The following is a 21,990-nucleotide window of genomic DNA, read 5'->3' as shown; positions in this document are numbered from 1 at the left end:
TATGGAAAAAACATGTTTTGGAACAACACATTTAAGAAATAGTTTAAGTTTACCTTAGTTTGCCTGACACTCCACAAGTTAGCACTAACACATGCTTTGCTGATACAACCGGGATTGCATATGAGACAAGTCTGAGAGATTAAAGACAGAGGTATACTCAAAAATAGCTTGTTCAAACTACTTTTTCACCAACTACGTCAGAAGGCCAAAATGTGTTATAGCTTTTCCAAATGGCCACACTGGAAGGCAGGTTAAAGGGCTGTTGAGGAGGTAGTGAAAGGGGTTTATATGTTCATCTGAAAAGCAGTTCCGTTGGAGTATACAGCACGAGGAGGAGATGTCTGTTTTCACAAATGTTATACCTCACTGACCAATCTGTATGGCTTTTTGCCAAAGTCAAGATAAATATAAATAAATAATTGGCCTAAACAACTTATCTTTCAAATATTTAATTTCACAGATACATTTCTTATATTTTCAAACATTGTTCCCTCCATCAAACACAGAACAAAAATCAGATAACATTTGGGGTCAAGCTCAGGATGGTTTAAATAGTATACTTGTATCTCAGCAAGGTTACAGCCTCGTTTCCTTTTTCTTTTTTTGGATACAAATAAATTTGGTTATTTAATCTACTGTAAAGGTTTAGACATTTGAGACATAACATTTTATTTTTTAATTAGCCCAGTTATTGAGCACCTCCAAGCTACAGTACAACCAAACAAAATGAAATCAATAACAGCCATTATGTCAGAGAAGCCATGATAAATGTGTTACGCCACAGGGGAGCTATCTATTTAAAGAAAGAATTTACTGTGAAGGCATTTATTCTCTAAAAGTTGAAATTGTATATACTATGTGTCTGCAAGACTAATTGCAGTCTACATCTGAAATACAAAGAATCATGCAGAATTCTTGCTTCCAGCAGCTACAATCCCAGCTTCACAGTCTCATGCACAACACAAAACAACTCCTGATCACTTCTTTTTAGCTTTGGTCTATAAATAAGACTTATCTGTCTGCACATGCCACTCTGTGGTAACACCGCAATGTGCAAGTGACTAACTGCAAATGAAGCACTTGATCTAATTTTGGATTGTAGCCCATGGTGAGGATGAAAATATTAAACCTGCAGAAGGGGTGAGGAGGAAGCCTGCTGAGAGGTGGAGGGCAGTTCTGAAAGAATCAACAGATGAAAGGAGGCATTTATATCGAGAGATAGCTGCTTTTCTTATTAAACATAGTACATTTGGTTTATGGAAAGTTGGTCAGGCATTGGAAGCTATTTTAATGGCATCATCTACGGTAGGGTGTAAGGAAATTGTGCCAGGCATTTTCCACAATTTCTATTTTCTATTCCACTATTAACTGATTATTTGTTAAAACAATCAGGCGATAAATTAATAACAACAAATTAATTGCTAATTGCAGTGTCAAATACAGTCCAATACTTACAAAGCAATATGGTAAAATCTCTTCAAAATAAGAATGAAATGGCAATGTTGAAGATATTATTATGGCATGATTAAAGTTGTCTTTAGAAAATAGTTTATAATTGGTATTTTATTTTTTAACAGTTCTTGTTAGTTTTGTTTGAAAAACAAAGGTTAAACACAAACTGAAAAAAAGAAAAACATGAATATCAAAATTGGAGCCCAGTTGACAATAATAGCTATAAGTGCTCAGAAAATTCAGATTCTACAGAGCACTGCTATGAGATGATTTGCAAAGATAGTTTCCAAGGTCAAGAGGTAACTTTCATGTTAAAGTGAGAAAAGTATAAATGCCTGTAAAGTGACGAATAGCACAAAAACACACACCGCATATTTCTTAACAATTGTGACCTTATGAATACCATGTGAATCAATCAATAATGGGTATCTAGGTGTTTTCACTGGATACTGGATGGGTTAAACTACGTCTGCTGTATAAAAAAAGAAAACTCTGAAGCTCATCGGCTGATTTCACAATCACAGTGGGGCTTTTATTTATCAGAGCTGTCACTTCCCGTGTCATGTGCTGCGGTTACCCACGGGGACCCACGGTGGTGCGGAGGTCGATCCACCGACGCTCCGCCCCCTCCCACAGGCGTCCCCTCCGCCGTGCGCGGCCACACCTGCATTAAACGGGGAAAGTCCGTCCGGCAGCGGGGCAAAGCGACTGGAAGGCTTCAGAGTAGCGGAGGCAGGAAGCACCTTACTGCTCCCATCGCATTACTCTGTCTGGACACTTTGATCCGAAAAGGTTGAAGCCATGAATTCATAAAATGATTGGTGGTAGCGAGACTTTGTGCGGGACGCGGGATGGGAAATATGATTAAAAGAAGAAATAGACCGGCCAGACTCGGAACAGAAGAGACCGAGTGTGAGCAGCTGAGCGCAGGTAAGGCAGGCTTCTGATCAACTAAATACAGACAGACAGGAACTGCCCCATTACAACTTTTTCTCATTAACCACCTTTTATGTTTTTTTCTTTATTTGTGCTTAAATGTAGCCTATGTGTGGGTAGATTTTTTAGATGCAAATTATCTAGCCTACCTTAATTCCCACTGTAACGATAGATCGGATCACATTATATCATGTAAAGTTATAAGCCTTTTGAAAGAATGTACGCATCCTATATTTGACAATCGACAATGAATCTACTAAACTTATTATCATGTGCTGGCTGCATTACAAATGTTATCAAACGTTACTGTGACATACTGTCTTTTAAAACCATTTCATTACCAAGTAGGCCTATGGTTCCATTCTGTTGTTTTATCTTCTATAATTATAGTCAAACGGAAACCCATATTTTTCTTATTTTATAACAGATTTTCATTCATTTTCATTTCCTTTTATCAGTTTTCTTGTTACGTTTTATTTTTTACCTATGTTCTAATCTACTCCATCAACTTCAAAGTCCTTCAAAGTTTCGAGATGAAAAGCACACTATGCTGTTTGTTAGGACTTGCTAAGGCTCAGACAATAAATAGGCAATTGATAATATTGTCAAACACAAAAGCCCTGTTTTACTCAGTGATCATTCACTGTGTAATATTCATCGCTGCAACTGAATATTACATCCTTATAAAATACTACATAAGCAGACACAACTGTAGAATGAATGTCCTAACATATATTTTCCCAATTTATTTAATTGTGACTTTTAAGAGAGTGAATGATAGGAATCATGATGAAACTTGAAAGTAGTGAAGTAGCAATGTATCTTTTGGGCTATGCCGAACAAATGAGGAAGTAAAACGTGTTGACATTGTAACCCTAACCTTTGCACCAGTGGCATTGCCCACAATTGTCAAGTTCACATAATAATGTGTAGCACTGTAGATGATCAATTCATAGGGTTTCTGCCATGAGCTCTGAGGTCAGTTTTGCTGAACACACTCCTAGACCATGGAGAGAGGAAGTGTTGTAGATTTTGTATCCAAGTTATTGCCATTGAAATGGATCAATATGCTCTCCATGCATGACCTCCTGTGCCACTTTGCTCATATTGATTTGTTGTAATTAATCTAAATACCATAGATGAATCATGAAAGGGGTATGCAGTCATTCTACAGCTGCATGAAATATGTTTACAGATCGTAAACTAATAGTAATTACAAGTAAGCTTTCAATTTGTGTTGGTTTTGTTTGGTGGACCATAAGATTTTGATCTTGACATATTACCACTCTAAAATGAGAGTCCAATTCAGGATTGGTTTTTAAATACCTTTAAATCCTGCAATACTCTCCAGTTGTTGAGTACATACCATGGTTAACTCTTGTTTTGGCCTATGCTCATACCATTAAGGCTTGTATTTTGGTCAATTATTTATTTGTATATTTACTGATGCCGTAGTAGTATTCATAACCACAAAATATAACTCTCCCTGCTTTCTTTAACATACTATGACTAACATAATACTTGCTGAATAAGCCAATATTTTTGACAAATATTATAATATGCTTCAGTATTAAGTTAAGAGTGTTTCATAACTAGAAAAAAACCTTGATTTAGCTTTAAAAAGAAGTCAGGCCCAACATGTGATACACCTCATTTGGCCCTGGAGTCAATACTGGATGAAAGAACAGGAGAAGAAAAACAAAGTTAGTTGGTGTGTGTCTGTAGATGACAGGGCAAAGTGGAGAAGTTGTTTGAGCGCTCGGTTTAGGTGAAGTGTGTGCGTGCGTGTGCGTGCGTGCGTGCGTGCGTGCGTGCGTGCGTGTGTGTGTGTGTGTGTGAGACATGGATGCCAGACAGAATTTTAAATATCCCTGCGAGGCGTTTTGTTTCACTGTCAGCAAATACAGAGTCCAGCATGTGGAGTGTTGTCAATAGCAGCTGAACTGCGTGTTCACCTCTGTCCATGCGCATAGGCTACAATGTTTCCCCTAAGCATAATCAATTCAAATGAACCAATTCAATATCCTTACAGTTGCTGAAGGATACATAGAAATGTTTGTGCATCTCTCTAAAAGTACTTCATACTATCATAACTTCAAGCTGTTTTGATCCAAATCGTTCATTCACTTTGTGTGGCTCCTTTTTGCTGCTAACATAAGTATGCTAACAGGCATTTAGAATGCTATGCTAATGTAAAGCAGGTATAATGTTGATAATGGTCAATATTTTAGCTAAACTTGTGAGCATGCTAACATTTACTACCTAGGAGAACCAAGTGGCCTACAACTGAGGCTGATGTGATGGGAAAGTCTTGGTTTTGTAGATTGGGAAGACTTTTTCTTAGCCAGGACTAGTTGCTAAGCTAAAATGTGAATTACTAAGGGGAGCCTGGTAGGCAGATTTTGTCCCCTTTGGACCCAGGCAAGCTAGCTGTTTCCCCTGTTTCCAGTGTTTATGATAAGCTAAGCTTATTGGCCTGTCTCGACAAGAAAGTCCACAAAAAGTATTAAAATGTTTCCTCTCGGGAACCGGAACAGGGGATTAGCAAAGTCAGTAGGCATCATTCAGAACATGAATGACTATACAACATTTTAAGAAAAAATATCAGATCAGCAGGTTCTCAATCTAAGTCAAAGTCAACTTTATTGTCATTCTTCCAGTTAATGTGTAGGCTACAGACAGAGAGATCAAAATACTGTTTGCCACAAAACAGTGTTTATAAAATATAAAAATACATGTGCAAATAACACATTTTTACATGTGCACACATTAAGACCTAAATAAAAACAAAACAATGAATACAAAATAACAGTCACTTCAATATTTTGAGAACGTACATAGTGCAGGTTGTCCATAAGTCGGCTCTTCAGCAGTGAAGAGACGTCACTTAGTCAACGAATAAGATAGACAGCCAGACATTGAGCCAGCCATCTCATTTATTACAATCATTATCGCTGCACAGCCAATATCAAATTAGAATATGCTGAATATCACCTCTGAACCCAAAAGAGGAAGGAAGGTGGGTTAAAAAAACAAAGACTGAAGAAAAAGAGAAGAGAAGGCAGCCTCTTTCCCATCGTCAGCAGGAGTGAAGCAGAGGGGGACCAGCATGTTAATTGGTGATTTGATTAGGGTTTTAATATTGCAGCTGTGCACGACAGAAGAGAGCAACTGGCTGCCCAGAGGTTCTTTTTAAATAATCAACAGTCAGTCCTTCGATGCAGGGACAGACACAGCTTAGTCGAAATGCAAAACATTCAGTTAATTTCCTCCAGCCATTTTGAGTTGGGCCCAGCACTTAAGAGCCCCATTTGCTCTTCCTCTATAAGGTGCTGTTTACACGAGAACGCAAACAGTTGTATCCGCTACTTTTCTCTTTCCTATAGCCCGTTCGTTCACACGAGGCCGTAACGGAAACGCGGAAACGGACCCCGCAAGCGATAACGGGTCCCAAGGTGGATAGATCTGCAAACGGAATGCTCTTGGGGGCCAAATGGCTCCGTGTGTACACCCTATACGATCATTACCTGATAACGATGAAGCCATAGACCCACCTCTCCCCACCTCTGCTGCTCACTGCTGTAGCATGGTTAGTAGCTACCCTACTGCTACTGACCATGCTACAGATGTTAGTGCAACATCTACAGCTCCTCTACCACAACCATCAGCAACAAGTAGACATGAAGAGTTACATGAACTACATGTTGCTAAATCCACCGTGGGGCATAAACAGAAGGGCAACCATGACAACCATGCTCGGGGGTCTTCTTCGCTGCTTTTGGTGTATTTTGTGGCAGAAGTACAGCGCCACTTACAGGCCCGGCATATGTACTACAGCGTCTCCAGCGCTCCCGAGCGGTCTCGTGTGAAAGGAAGACTTTGTTTGCGTTTGCGTGTAAGTAGGGTCTAAAAGGGCTGAATTGTTCCCCAAACATGTGCTAAACACTGGGCTAGGCAACATCTTGTCAACAGCATTACTGATAGGAGGAAGCTCCATTTAAAAAGAGGGAAATGCCATATGCCATATTACATAACTGATTGAAAATGTTTTATTGCTGTGCACTTTTATGAATCATATTTTTCACTATCTGGGCCTATATTGTTAATATGTGTTGTTTTATGTTGAGGGGAAACAATACTGAGGAATGTTACGAGTGGATGAATCGGCACATTTTTAATGCTGTTGATTAATGGCCGGTAGAATGAGGAAATAACACCACAATCTCTGAGAGAAATATGGTTTGGTTTGCATGCCACAGGGGCTTTGAAATAGGCAGCAAGAGGGGATCTGTGGCAAAAACAAGTAATCCCCCTGACCCCATGCACACATCTCCCACTCCAGCGCCAAAACACCAGAGCAGACGGTGCAGAGATAAGAGGTTAGCCATAAAAATGAGCTTTGTGGGTGAGACAGGAGGAGGAGAGTAAAATGGTTGAACAAATAAGGAAGGTTTGGAAGGGTTTGAGATAAGAGAGGATCTGAGTGTAAACAGATGGAGATGTGTTTTTGTGGATGAGGTGTCAGGGGTGCAGGTCATGCCGGTCGGGTTGATGCTTTGCCGCAAACCGAGAAATGAGCTTGATCAGAAAGGATGGAGTACACCATCTGAGAGAAGCTAGAGCGTTTGAAGGGGGAATTGAAACGGGAATGGTCTGTTAAAAATAAATGTCAATTACCGTTGAGGAACAAGAGTCTACAACCAAGCTGGTGACCATGCTAACTTGATCACAATGGCAATGCAGGCGCAGGTATACTGCTTGTCTTAGTAAACATTTTCGTTGAATGTGTTTGGTTGAAACTTTGGTACACTGGTGGGGCAAGATCTGTCAGCGAATCACAATAGTCAACAGAAAGTATACTCCGGATGTCTGCATACAAATGTAATAGAAATCCATCCAATATATTTTGAATGATATCACATAGACCAAAGTGGTAGACAGACAAATATTGCCATTTCTAAAGCCATGTTGCCAAATCCAAGTGGCAATAGTCCTGATTGGGCATGCAATTGAGACAAGAAAATCTGTTTCGAGAGATCAAGCATTTTTTTAAATTGTACAAAGTCATGTAGTTTCTGTCAGAGGGATATAAGCTGTTAATCATTGGCAGAACAAGGGAGGACTAAGTAGAAACACCCTGCTAAGGTGAACAATAGGGCAGAGTTTACAGTGCAGTATGTGCAGCTGATGTGAAGGTCACTGTTTTTCTCTTTCTATCTTAGGTTTTCCATTGTGATCCTGACAGTGCAAGACAGTGACACTGACTCGGCTATTGTCTCTTCATTGTTTCCGGACAGAGTGAGGCTCCCTGGTTGCCTTTGCTTTCCAATGTGACTGTAGAAAAGAAAGAAAGCTCAGCTTGCCTGAAAATTCGTATTCAGCATCAATTCCCTTTGCCAGCCATATTTGCAACCCTAAGAACAGCAGTGAAGTCTCAGCACAATCTCTACCCCCAAGCCATCCCTCCATCCTCAGCCCTGTCTACTCTAACCCCCTTATCCCTATCCCGGTCCCTCAGCCCCTTCCCTCTCTCCAAGACCGGCTTCAGCCTCAGCCTTTGCCCCGCACAGAGTCCCAGATGACAGCTCAGAAACATCCGTTACCCTCCCGCATACGAGCCTTCTTTCCTCTCCATCCAGCCCCTGTGGCGCTTGGCACCAATGCCCATCACATAGACAGATGGAGCCAACCCTGACCCCTCTCCTCGCCCGTGGGGACGCCAAGAGAATCAACGCCTGACTAGAGGAGAAGGGGTGTGTGTGAGTGCATGTGGGGCGAAACAGGAAGTATTGCTTTGTCACAACAGCAACACACCACCAAGTCTCCCGTTGACTCCCCTTCAGCCCTACTGGAGGCCTTCTGCTAAAAACACAAACAGCAAAATATTCAGCAGCAGAACCAGAAGGACCTTGTCGCAAGCCCCCAAATTGTGCCTAACATATTTTTGCTTTGAGATATCTTGTCCTGTTATTGTTTCGAGGAAAGATGCAAACATTTGTAACATTCTAAATCTTGCAAACATCATGTAAAAAAAGAGGAAACTACAAGAGTATTGAAAACGCTGAAGGAGGTCTTCTTCCCAGTCGAAAGTGTTTCTCAAGTTTCATTCTGTGCCCCACACTTCCTTCCGGCCTCTGTCATCTGAATATACGGTAAGAAAAGCTTCAAATTAGTGCAATCTTTACTGGTATATCAAAGCATTAGAGGGATACTTTGCCCCTTATGGCGCTTTTCCACTGCAGGGCCTCGCTTGGCTTAGTACGGTATGGCTAGGCCTCGTTAGGCCTTGTTAGGCCAGGCTCACTTTATGCTGCGTTTCCATTACATTTGAGGAACTGGGGTATTATCTATAGTAACGCAGTGTAGGTGGAGCCGTGACGTCATCCTCAATGCGAAACACAAATCCAGCATCTGCCGTTAGCTGTTAGCACTCAGACCTCACAGCTCCTCATGTCTGTTCAGAAACCTGACAAAAGTTAAACAAGTACAAACCACAGACTGTCTGTGTCATGTTGAATACAGTCGCTGGTTTATTTATGTCTGTATAGGCCGTTGTTGTGAGTGTGGATGGTCGGAGCATATACAACGTTAGCTTAGCAAAGGTCCATTCAGAAAACACGCATTTTAAAAGGTTTTTCGCCTGCCGTCTGTCTGCAGACTTGTCAAAGCATTAATTCATGGTTCTTACTAACCGGTATCAGTGTGTTGTTACTTCGGCATCATTTTGAAACGTGTATTACAATTAAATCCCGGTAAAATATGTTCATTTTGTTGTAGTTGCCAGCGATTGTCTCACTAGTTTAGCCCGGTTGTTGGCCCCGAAAGAACCTTGATTTTGGAGAGCCAGAAAACTGTGAAAAAGTACCCGCTAGCCGGAACTACGCCTAGTGGAAACGCAACCAAAAACGGGCCGGGCACAGCATGGCACGCTTAAACCGCACTCCGCGCTGTAGTGGCAATGCGCCATAAGAAAGACACTAAGAAGTAGAAGGCTTCCCCTAGAGCAGAAAGACATGTGGTTAAATGTTGTATGTGACGGGACTACGGATGGAAATTAGCTCAAAGCTAAAATCCGGCTCATTTACATTTGAAAGCATTATTTTGTTTAAAATTAATGGGCATTGTCCCGGTTCAAATAAACGATTAAATGAAATGAAAATGACTCCTTTTAGATCTTCAATTTCTCTGCATCCATCCCTTTATCTAAGCTTTAACATTGGGCATTACACCTCCCCTGACTGGTCCCATATTGACTATGTGTCATTCATTCTCTTGACTAAACATCCCAACTCAATCCTTGTAATGTTTCCAGAAAGCACGATTTTGGCTGCTACATTTTCAGGGGTTGTTGTTGCCATCTTCTAACTTAATCCGCTGACCAGTTTGCTCATTAGCATATAATGCCAGACTGACCATTTTTTAAAGAACCGCGCAATTATAAAAGGAGACAATAATGGTTGGTGAAATGAATTCTGCGGGCTGACATACGTAACAGAGGAGGGAATACCGGAGTCCCAATGCTTCTCAGGTAATTGGAGTGCAGTAATGTGCTTTTATACTCCAAAGCACAGCTCCTCTGGTGACCTTGTAGGCTTAAGACTCAGAAGAGGCAGAAACAGAAAGATGTCTGAGGTTTTCGATTGTCTATGGAATTTTTCATCATTAGTCTTAGTGCATTAGCATAACAGATAATGTTTTGACTGGCCTGTCTCCAGTCATTTTAGTTTCTGCTGCAGGGCTGAGTGTCCAGGATATACTTATCATGGCTGTCAATTAAAAAAAGACATTTAGCATTTTTTTCAGATATAATGTCTATGTATAAAAAAATGTGTCAAAGAACTCCCTTACTCCCTAAATGGGCCAAATAAAAGGATAAAGTGGATCATCAGTAATGCTGTTTTTGATCTAATTCTTTGTAACATTCGGATTAGAAACACATATCCATATTTTAGGAATTTGTTTAAAATATTGTTGGATGCTAAGAAGTGAAGTTTCATTGTAAGACATAATGTAAAGGAGGGTTTTGGTGGACAACTGTAGGGGATTGACTGCAATAGTGTAGGTTAATTGAGAGATTTGTCTGTAAAATATTATTTACAACTAGAGGAGATAAACTCGAGACAAGTCAGGTTATGCTTATGATGTATGGTGAATCGTATAGTGCTGTAAATAGTAGGGTTGCACCGAATGGGAAATTCTTGGCCAAAACCGATACCGAAAATAGGAAACAGTTGGCCGAAAACCGAATGCCGAAAGGCCGAAAATGATTAATAGAAATATATATATATAGAAATATATATATAGAAATATATATATATATATATATAATGTATACATTTTTTACCAATGTTGTTCAGCTACCTGATTATGGAAAAAGACATGATTATGGCAAAACTTAACTTCAATAATAATCACTATTATGGGTCCATAAAACATTTATTCAGCACTTTTGAATGCACACAGTACATTAATTCCAAGTCAAGTGCATTTTCTTTTCTCTGTAGGACAACTACAACAAAGTGCATTCAGAACAAAGCCAAGGTGCTTTAAAACTGCATAAACATCTAGGCCAGTAGGCCTACACCAAAATAGTGTAAATAAAGACTGTAACAGCCAGGCCTTCAACAACAACAAATGCACCTATAAGTTTGGTAACCTAACATGTTGTTGTGATGACGTAATCAAAACGCGCGCGACCATGCTCGCGGCTGGCTCACAGCCAACATGTCTGCCGCTTGGAGATATTTAAAAATATCAGAGAAAGGCGCGGATTGCGATTTGTAAAACGTGTTCAGCTGACATTTCTCGAGGGGGTGTAACTGCAAAGACTTCACCACTTTGGGATTGCTCCACCACTTGAAATCAGAACACCCGGACAAATATGCGGAGTATGATCAACGTAACCCTGTTCTCTGACATTCGGTGATATTTTTTCGGTGCTAAAACCCTTTCGGCCGCCTTTTTAACCATTTTCGGCCGATAATTTTCGGTGGCCGAATATTCGGTGCATCCCTAGTAAATAGGGAACAATATTTGAGAGCAGAGGCCTGTCGTAAGCCTCATCCATCTGCACAAGTTTTTCCTTTTGCCAGACAACAACCAACTTCCTCTTTGTTCAAGCCCTTTTTTTATCTTAGGTGTAACGGCCCGTCTACACTACAGGCATCAACAAATCTTGAAGCTGGGCGTGTCTGAAGCTTGGCGATTTTTTGCGAGCAACGCGACCAACAACCAATCACATGAATCTCCCGCCCCCGACATACAAAGCAATAGCAATGTTAAAACGAAGTAAACTGGATATAAACTCTCCAGACAAGCGAAAAACCTACCAGTTTCACCCACTGTCTCTGCCACCTCCCTGCATGCCTGGTTCCTCCGGTTTGTATCCCGGTAAATAGTTCTGGTCGTAAAGAACCGGGTGATTTGCTACCGTAATATCTCGTTTGGAATATGAGGAAATGAACTGCGGTCTGGCTCTCCCAGCTTGCACGCGGTTTGATTGGCTAGCGCTTGCACTGGCGGGATTTGCATAAACGGGATTTGCATAAACGGGATTTGATTGGCTGATGCCAAGCATCGAGCCTCAAAAGTTGAACATTGTTCAACTTTTGATGCCGATAGATGCTCGTGATGCTTGCAAAGCCATGCTCCCCACAATGCAGTTCGGCGAAGATTAAAAATCTTCTACGTCACCCCATTCAAGTGAATGGGCGAAGCGTTGAAAGCAGTTTTCGATGCCTGTAGTGTAGACGGGCCGTTAGGTGGCCTTTAGAGGCTTTAATTCCACATATACAAAACACACTGGTTCCTTGAAAATAATCAGTCACGTGTAGTTTGATAAATTGTTGGTACCTGTTTACTTTAAAGGTCCCATGTCATGGCCATTTCCACTGATCATAATTCCATTGTTGAGGTCTACTAGAATAGATTTATATTGTGCAATTTTCCAAAATCACTTTGGTTTTTCATACAGCATCTCTGTAAACTATGTGTATTCACTGAATTTCACTCTCTGCCTTTAACGGCTCGTTGTAGCTCCAATAGCTCCAGCCCCCACCCTCCCTGTGAGCACAGTGTGCTCTGATTGGTCGGGACGTTGTGAATCGCGCTGAGCTCCGTGGAGGTGTGGTTTCCTTGGTTAGCGACAGTGAAACACAGCCAAACTCACCCTGAGCACACACAAAGTCACAGCCGAAGTAAATACAATAAGTGTGGCTTGATATTGAGTAAGAAAAAGGTTGATAAACGCTGTGAGAATGGGTCTGCAGAGAGAATTTCGCCGCGATCGCAACTGTCTGTTATCAGCCTGCAGCCAGGGAGGAGAGATCAGCAGAGCTGCCTGCACTGAGTGTGTGTGTGAGGAAGTCCGTGGATTGGTCAATTTGGAGCAATCAGCGGGGGCTTAACGTAACGGCTCCGCGGACGTAATGTAACGGCTCCACGGATTGGTCCATTTGGTTCCGGCTATCGCATGACATCATGCGGTACCCGGAAGAATCAATGGACAGTGACGTATCTCCAACAAGGCGTTTTGGGGAGGTATTTTCTGTGTTAGAGTTTTACTCGCTACAAGGTGTACTTTGAGGGTTTTGACTCTGCAGACCGTTTACATGCATAAAAACCTTCATAACACACAAGGGGACGGGTAATAACCGGAAAAGCATGACATGGGACCTTTTAAAAGGAAGCCCGTGGAGAGTGAAGCAGTGAGTCTGTGTTTTTGTAAAGTAACGTATTTATGAGGCCAATATCATATGACAGAGTCTAGAGGTCATAAAGGTGATATAATAGGAGAGGAAGACACAGACCAGCAGCTTTGAGTGTGAGTAGCACAACACGGATTAAGATATTCTCGCGTCGTTAACGGTTCAATTTCATTTTATGAGCTTTGTTGCGTGCAATGCCTCTCACTCTATACCTTGTCGGGTCCACACTATACTTTACTTTGAGCTATCGAATGAGACAGACAATGTTTCAAGCTCTAACTGCATGAAGGGAGGGGATATCTTCAACTTTAATGAGACAAAGAGATAGATAGAGGTGGAGTATCACATATACTGTTTTTGTCATCTCCACCTCAGATACAAACACATACAGACACACACCTCAATTACTGAGCTATTTCTATGGTGCTACCTGTCAGTGACACTGAGCCCAAACCAGCTGGGATTAATTAGGGACTCAACAAACACACACACAGACACACACACACACAGACACACACACAGACACACACACACACACACACACACACACACACACACACACACACACACACACACACACACACACACACACACACACACACACACACACACACACACACACACACACACACACACACACACACACACACACACACAGCTTAATTTCTGTCTTTGTGAACTATTCACAAGCATGTCATAAGAAAATGAATAAGCGTGCACTGCCAACACACACATGCACTTCAGCTTTTACTACTCATTAACAACTGTTCACTCTTGCCAAATGCACACGCACGCACGCACACGCACACACAGACACACACAGACACACACACACAGACACACACAGTCATCCATCAGATACAGGATGTGAAAAGCTTCCAGAGCAGCATGTCGCCAATAAGCACCCCTCCTCTCCTGCTGTAATTACCTCACTCCTCATTTCACACCTTGTATATGCATCTCATATCTCCCTGTTTCACTGCTCCGCCTCAGCACAAGGCAATATACTGTACCTGTCCACACTTATAAGAAATGTGATCTTGTATTTAGTGTATCATCTTTTTCCTAACAGGCTCATTAAATCTGACATAGTTTTAATTCTGTCACATCATATTTAGGGCTTTCTAAAGGTGCCAAAGGTAAACACAAAACCCAAAACAACAACAAGATATTCTAGTCTAAATGAGGGCTAATGCTCATGTCTTGCTAGTTCGGATTGAGATATCCTTATTTGTTGCAGAACAGTTTTAACGTAATCCACGGCCGATGAGGACACGCTGTAAGTGCTGTCTGCCTGTGTTTGGCCGAGTGCGCTTGTTTCGCGCACTAGTGACTTTGATGGAAATAAAGCCGCTGACAGGTTTAAAAGACAAGCTGTCGGAAGCCACAACCTTGGGGAAGTTTGTGTGTGTGTGTGTGTGTGTGTGTGTGTGTGTGTGTGTGTGTGTGTGTGTGTGTGTGTGTGTGTGTGTGTGTGTGTGTGTGTGTGTGTGTGTGTGTGTGTGTGTGTGTGTGTGTGTGTGTGTGTGTGTGTGTGTGTGTGTGTGTGTGTGTGTGTGTACATGCACGTACATCGGCATTGTTTATTCTATCAGAAGCTGATGCTTGTTTTATCCAGCCACCTCTGGAGTTGAAACTCATTAGCATAGTGATAATGAGAAATTGAAAAGGTTGCCAGTGTCAGCATAGCAAATTTTTTATACAGTCAAAACAGCAGATATGAATATTCAAAGAAACTGTGTGTGTCCATCTTTGGTTGATATTTATTTATCCACCACGTATTGCAAAGATATACAAACCATCCCTGTGGTGTGGTAAGATGATCTATTGCACCTTATGTGCTTTACGTATATTAGTCTAAATTAATTAAATCGTCAACACAGCACATTAGGAGCTTCAACTCTTCAACTTGCGTATCAAGTCTCTCTATGTCTAACAATGGATCTCTGTGTACTTTGATGTAACTTAGATAGTTAAGCAACCCCTATCAGAAAAGTGTCCCATTGTACCCGAAATACACACTTTTCTCTTTCTCTGCAACAAACCAAAAGTCATTTTGTAGAATAACAGCAGAGGCATGTCCCTACACTGCCTCTGATCAGCAATATCACTCAGAAAATATATGAAAAGTAAATGTACACTTTGCACAAACCTTGATACATCTATATCTGTCTTCTTCAGGTGTCTCCTGCTAAGCTGGAAAATCAGATTGGAAGGTCTGTGGAAGTTTTGGCTCTGCCTTTGACATTGAAGCTGCAAAGGGGATTTGGATCCACCTCTGTAAGAATGAGCTACAAGGATGTACCTCCGCACAGGACCTGAACTCTAGAGGCCAGAAGGAATAAAACTACAATTCACTGAGCTCAGTGAAGTGTTTTGGGATATAGTTTTTGTGCATTTCATTAATTTCCTCTGCATATATCCCACCAACTCAAGACACTTCAGATGGATAATATTTGAATGCTGATTCTTTTTCCAGCTGGTCCTGACACGCTAGTGATTGCTGTTGGTGAGTGAAATAGGGACTGAAGGTCTGAAGGCAATAATCAAGGGGATTCTATTGTACCCGTTGTGGTGGCGACCTTTTTTATCAGGCTGGGAGTGGCATCAAGATGCCTGAACTGGACAACTTTTCCCCCCTGAGGGGTCAGGGTGGCTCTGAATTGGAGCTAAATAGTCCAGCAGACCCACTTCGGATTCAGCACAGCATCCTGGACGAGCAGGTGGAGCTGTGGTGGTTCAGAGATCCTGGGAAGTCTCTGCTCTGCTACTTCGTGGCTGTACTTCTAATCCTGGGGTGCGGCCTGGGAGGTGTCGGCCTTCTCTCAACGACTACCAGTGTCTCAAGCGAATGGCGGCTTGGCGCAGGCACGGCCCTCTGCTTACTCGCCCTAGGAGTGCTGCTCAAACAACTGCTCAGCTCGGCCGTGCAGGACATGAATTGCATCCGAAGCCGGCAGAGGATTAACATGCTGAAAAGTGGTGGTTTATCGGACCTCCTTGTGGTATCGATTACCGGGATGTCACTGTTGATTTGTGGAGGGGTTCTACTACACCTGGCCCTAGCTAATCACATGCCGAAGCCTGGTCAAGCTCTTAATGACATGTACATTTCTGGAGTAGTTTTGCTGGCTGGAGGGGGGACTGCAGTTGTGGGTGTTGGAATATACTCTGTTGTGGTCATCCTGCTTGAGAGGACAAGGCATGGACGAAGGTTTGTGGACCGGGTCTTGAATATCTTCACTGTTTCTGGACACATGGACCGTCACGCTCGCAGGGAAACAAACTCGAGTCTGGCTAATCTCATATGAGACATAATCTCACTCTAAAACGATTTTGCCGCTTTTTCTCTTCTTATCAGAACATTTAGCACCAACTAAATCAGAGCAGACTTGTTTAAATATTACAAGACATCTAATCAAAACAAGATTCATCCCTTAGATGCTTCAGCTATGTCACTAGCCGACGAGACTGTGTATGAGGCAATATAGGTTTTACTTTTTGATACATATTGGTAAAAGTTTGCAATAAGAAATCAAATCTCATTCACAGAGCCAGAGAAAGGGTTGAGGGATAACACACAGAATAATGACTGCATGGCTATGCTCGATGTGAAGCTGGAAATCTCCCAATTCAGATGATTTTTCTCAACTTGTGTTGAGGTTCACATTTAGATGTTTTGAGATGTATTTATCATGTGAGTCTGACATTCTAAATCAGCAATTTATTCATGTTCTATAAAAACTCCACTCACTTAGGACAAATGCCAAAATGTTGGAAAACATGGAAAATAAGTTTAAAGAAACGTAAAAACAATCATTGATATTTGACGTGATATTTAGGGATATTCAGTCAAATGAAAAGCACATTAAAACACATTTAAGGGAGAATTGCTGGTTCACAAACAGAAAAGAAGTCTGTTGATGTTATTGTTATCTGGTTTGTTCAGCAGTCTGAAATTGAAAACGAGTGCATGTGGTGTGACTGTAGACTTCAATGTAATGGGTCATTTGGTTTCTATAAGCTTTTCTCCCCAAATGGTGTCCATACAAAAAGTTCTAAGACTACAAAGATAAGGCTAAGGACTTTTTCAAAGTTGACTCAAGGAAATGGTTGAAGGTTCATATACAGTACAAATTGAACTAATGCACATTTAATATTCTGTATGCTATACACATGTATTTGTTCAAGATATTTTATTTTGCAAACACCCAAACACTACCACCTCAATTATTGTATGATAATAGATAACAGCAGCAGCTGAAAGCTAAAATAAAACTGGCATATTAAGAATGAGTTAGTATTTTTTATATATATAAAGAAATCTAAAATATATTTATATATAATTATTCTTTGTGACTTTGGCACCAACCAATTACTCTGATATATATATATATATAGGAAAATATTCGGCTGACACATTTGAATTATCTGAAGATGGTGAATCTGTCAGTGAGGCTCAAGTTTAATTATCATTAGACATAATACATGCTTATTTGTCTGCCTGTAACCTAAACTAGAACATGATTGTATTATAACATATCGCAGCATTTAAGAATGTATGGATTATTTATGTTTTTTGTATCAACAATGTAAAGTCTGGAATGTTAATCTTGCAGCACCTTGTTTTCCCCAAACTTGCTTTAATCTATATTTTGAAAAAAAGATTGACACTGAATCAAATTACTACTTTGAATGTAACATTATTATTCATTGTGCTGAAGACATTCAGATTCACCAATATCTTGCTCCCATTTATCCTTTTTGGTAAACATCTTTAGTAAGCCTCTTCCAGTGTACACCACCATAGCCATCACCAACGGGATGCCAAGAAAGCTTAAGATCCGCTTTTTTCCTGAGAATGTTTTGGATACCCAATCAGATTGAAAGGGACAATAGCTTCTGGACTTCTATCAGAAACTGTACTTTATATAAAAGCCAATGTGTGTTGTATGGACAAGTAATGGCAGAGGCCCATAAAGACAGTTTGTCATTGTGAATGCTTATCATTTCAAAAAGAGATGTTTATGACAAATCAAGATTCACGCTGCAGAACACAAGCAGTGGACAGTCATTCATTAAAGGAGGAACTAAATGTATTTCCTGAGTCATTTAATTATTTATTTTTCAGGAATGTGGGACTCTGTAACAAGATGGTTCTAAATCAAGGGCAACATTCATAAGAGAAACAGGGTCAGGGTCAGCAGCAACATTTGACATCAAGTCATATTGGTATGTTTTTTATGAGGCATAATTCAGTTAATTTGAATTCTTGAAGCACTTCAGTGAAAGAAAGTGGTGCTCATTTTTTCTATTTGGATCAATTTGCATTTTGCTCAAAGCACTTTTGGTTTACACATTCCTTTTTCATTTAATTATCAGGGTGCACTTGGGGATGAAAAAGGTTCTGCTAGCACTTTTGATGTAGTAGATGTATTATTGGCTCGGATCATTCATTATAGTTCCTCACAAAGCAGAAAAGGGTAAATAACTCTTGGGGGGTAAATTAGATCTGTTTCATCCTTTTGGCCAGTGATATAATTTCGAGGCACTTGCAAAAGTTTGAACTGGGATGTCATTATTCTTCATTGTCTTTCACAAAATGATGTGAATGTACAGTTTGCTGACATTGCTGCATTGTTTTTATTGGATCTTATTTGTCTCCAGTAGAGTTGAAACATTCACTTTCAAAGCATAAAGGTCCCACTATTGGGAAATACTGTGCACAGTGATATATGAAGGTCATCTGTGTTTATAAAATGTTTCTAAAGCCTTTGAGTCACTACTCACATCGCCTTCCTTAAGAACCTCAGGAAAAAGGTCCTGCATTTTGTTTCGTGTGTGTGTGTGTGTGTGTGTGTGTGTGTGTGTGTGTGTGTGTGTGTGTGTGTGTGTGTGTGTGTGTGTGTGTGTGTGTGTCACACCTCTTTATCTGCCTTCACATGCGCACAGCCTATAGTGCCTTGAGACAAAAGGGGTTACACATTGTTGGAGTGATGACGGACAGCAAACTGGAGGCACAATGCACAAAGCAGCATCCTGCAGGGCCTGGTGTGGACTAGCACCAATCTCTATAACACACACACCCACAGAAAAACGAAAAGATTCACACTGCTGTTTTACAACACACAGAAATCCTGTAAACCTTTGTTAAATTAATCTGTCTTTTGACCCACAGTATAAGGTAGCAATGACAGGTTGTGTATCCAAGCATAACAGCAAGAAGAGGTGAGCAGAGCGCAGGGGGCGGCAGGGCTGAGAGGATTTAGAGATTTTGATGTCAGGCCAAGATAGGGAAAGTATTAGTAAACAATTTAATCCGGAGCAAAATGTCTTCTGCTATGAAACATTTTATATTATTTTCCAAGAGACAGTATATCTTCAGTATATGAAGTGTGATTAAAATGAGTACAAATATACCTGATATTTTTCAGCTTTTCCATGTCAAAGCTGAGTTTAAGTTTAACCGACATTATTCTGCCATAGGTTTAGGCTTAGTAAATGTATAAGCCTAAACATTTATTGAACACAGTCAGATGTTCATTACAAAAGACTCCTTAAAATAAAAGAAAACACAATATTCCAAAACAAGATAAAAAACCGTTTTATTTCCAAATATATCCCTTTGTTTCCCAATGACAAATAGTAGTTAGATAAATTAAAGTGAACACATTAAAACACACACTTATTGAGAATCCTCATTAGTAGCAGAAAAAATGTCCCCACAATAAAATGGAATGGTTGTAAAAGAAGACTCCGTCACAGAGATGCAATAAATCCACACAGGAACCTTTTTGCTGTTTGCAGAGCAGCTGAACTGATGTGGTGCAATGCATGCATAACAGAGGGAGTGAATCGCACCACACACACCACTTGATTGATGGGGCTGCAGAGGCCAACATACTGAATATATATTGGAGAAAAAAAGGGTCATGGAAAAACAATTACCTCAACATGTAAGCTATATTCTCAGATTCTGTAAAGAAGTCTCCGCAGGTTATTTGACCTTTGTTCTGCGCCTCCCCATCCCCTGCTTTGCCCTTCAAACAGTTTCCACAGGGGACTAACTAGTACAGTATAAACAACAGATAGAAGTATGACAGAAAAATTCTGCACCATGCTCATTCCTTCAGTCCCTGCCTCAAAGCGGCAAGCTGATTGCGAGCACAAGGACAAGGTTACAGGCCCCATGAGAGCACGTTGATGGTATTGTGTTACTCCGCCTATGCCTCTGACAATATTGTGCCTTATTAATCATTGATCTGGTCGCTGGTGTTAGTTTCACTTCACTGGGGATTATGTTCACAGTGCTAAAGGTGATGATACATAGACATTTTCTTAAGGCGATGAATATATGATATTAAGGTTCCGGGAAAAGAATATGCCTCTGAGAGGGATGAAGACAGAGTTATAATGCACTCCTGGACTATAAAGTAAGGACAAAACACATGAAGGAGAATAACCCTTGCATTTAAAGAAGCATGGAACAACCTTCTCTACAGAAAAGCAATACAAATCTGGAAGGATGGCACACTTTAGATTTATAGACACGTGAAGTACTCTGTCCCTTTGAGAAATAAATGAACAATGAGTCATCATAGTTCCTGTATATTGGCTCTACACTATATTTTGGTTTTGGCTGTTATAAAAGCTATACATCTGGGTGGCCAAGGACAAGAAAAAAGATAACGCTCCAAATTGTATTTTTTAAATTATTATTTAAATTGTTCTCTCTGAGGATTTATTTTAGATTCCTCCCCAAATTGTGCTCTAAATTAACCTTGAGGGATAGCCTATTAAAAGTGATGAATTGAGAGCTTGCCAGAACCAGACAGTGTCACAAAGTTATCAGCTCATTATTCACATAATAAAACATTTTGCTGGAGTCCTGAGAAGCCCTTAGAAAAATCACAGGTCAGAGGTGATGCAACAGCATTTCCCGTCTCAGTTTAAAAAGTCTTATAGGAAGGGATGATGTCTTGTTTCTGTTCAGGCTTGGGAACAGTTTCATGTGTCCTCCTGTGCTTGTCCTCTGCTGTCTATGGCAGACAGGGAGCCGGAGGAACAGAGAGAGGCGATGAGAGTAGAGAGGAAGACAGACAGAGAGAGAAAATATCCATTCGTCTAGCAGCATCTGTGCCCTTTAGTTTGTCCGGAGCTGGTAATCTGCCAAGAAATGTAACAGCGGAGCATTAACACAGCTCTCATCCCCTCATCACTCCTGCACATCCCATCACTGCCAATATGAGCCCCATTAAATCTCTAAACAAGATTTGCAAGAATAGTAACCGTAGTGGCAATGTACTAAATCACATTATCAATATTTACCACATTCCTTTCTAAGATAGATATTTAATTCTATACAGTCTCAGTCTTGGCTTTCTAAAAACCCATTTATTATAATGCATGTTCAAGGTTCAAGGTTCAATGCTTTTATTGGTCATACGAACATATCTACAGTGTAGTTAGGTCACATGGTACCTATATTTTAATATTCTGAGTTATTATGTTGCATATAGGTATGCTAACGTATAGGGGTATAGGTTGGATAACGAGTGGCCAACCCTGTTACACATATTGTGTACTTTTGGGGGCTGGCAGTTTTTTATTTTTTTTAAAGTGGGCACCTTTGGTTCCAAATAGGGGACATTTTAATGCAGCAAGCAATCTATTGCTAATTCTTTGGTATCTGTAGTCATTTTCCCTTCCTAATTCATTTAAGCTGAATGCCGAAATTGATTGAAGGCTTATTCAGATCACTTGTTGCACACTCCAAAAAAAAATTGAGAGCAGCTTGCTGCATTTCCCATCTTTGCCAATCAGGATATGGCAACGCTGTGTGTTTAGGGCTTAAGAGAGGCGGGGAATTGCAAGCCCAGGGCAATCTGATCTTTCC

General features: G+C 40.7%; 2 protein-coding genes across 4 annotated transcripts in view; one reads left to right on the top strand and one right to left on the bottom strand.

The window, feature by feature from the left end:
- The first annotated feature begins 1,977 nt into the window (after positions 1-1,977).
- Positions 1,978-18,193, top strand: tmem125a (transmembrane protein 125a). Of its 3 annotated transcripts, none has more exons than XR_013806760.1 (2): positions 1,978-2,382; positions 7,611-8,335. XR_013806760.1 is itself a non-coding variant. In XM_079672820.1 (2 exons), the coding sequence occupies exon 2, from the start codon at positions 15,707-15,709 to the stop codon at positions 16,403-16,405; it is 699 nt and encodes a 232-aa protein (XP_079528946.1). In that variant the 5' UTR covers positions 2,013-2,382; positions 15,276-15,706; the 3' UTR covers positions 16,406-18,193. The 3 variants fall into 3 exon arrangements, 2 of the variants coding, with proteins under 2 accessions (XP_079528946.1, XP_079528947.1); XM_079672820.1 differs by lacking the exon at positions 7,611-8,335 and adding an exon at positions 15,276-18,193 and having other exon boundaries at positions 2,013-2,382; XM_079672821.1 differs by lacking the exons at positions 1,978-2,382; positions 7,611-8,335 and adding exons at positions 8,346-8,540; positions 15,276-18,193.
- Positions 18,194-19,682: 1,489 nt separating this feature from the next.
- Positions 19,683-21,990, bottom strand: part of ap1m3 (adaptor related protein complex 1 subunit mu 3) — a 29,285-nt gene continuing 26,977 nt past the window's right edge. The window contains exon 12 of the mRNA XM_079672707.1: positions 19,683-21,260. Coding sequence (XP_079528833.1) covers positions 21,238-21,260 — 23 coding nt within the window. The 3' untranslated portion in view covers positions 19,683-21,237. The remainder of the gene's footprint in view (positions 21,261-21,990) is intronic.

Source organism: Notothenia rossii (genome assembly GCF_949606895.1).
Source record: "Notothenia rossii genome assembly, chromosome: 1".
NCBI classification, from domain to species: Eukaryota; Metazoa; Chordata; class Actinopteri; order Perciformes; family Nototheniidae; genus Notothenia; species Notothenia rossii.
This window is presented reverse-complemented; position numbering and strand designations above follow the sequence as displayed.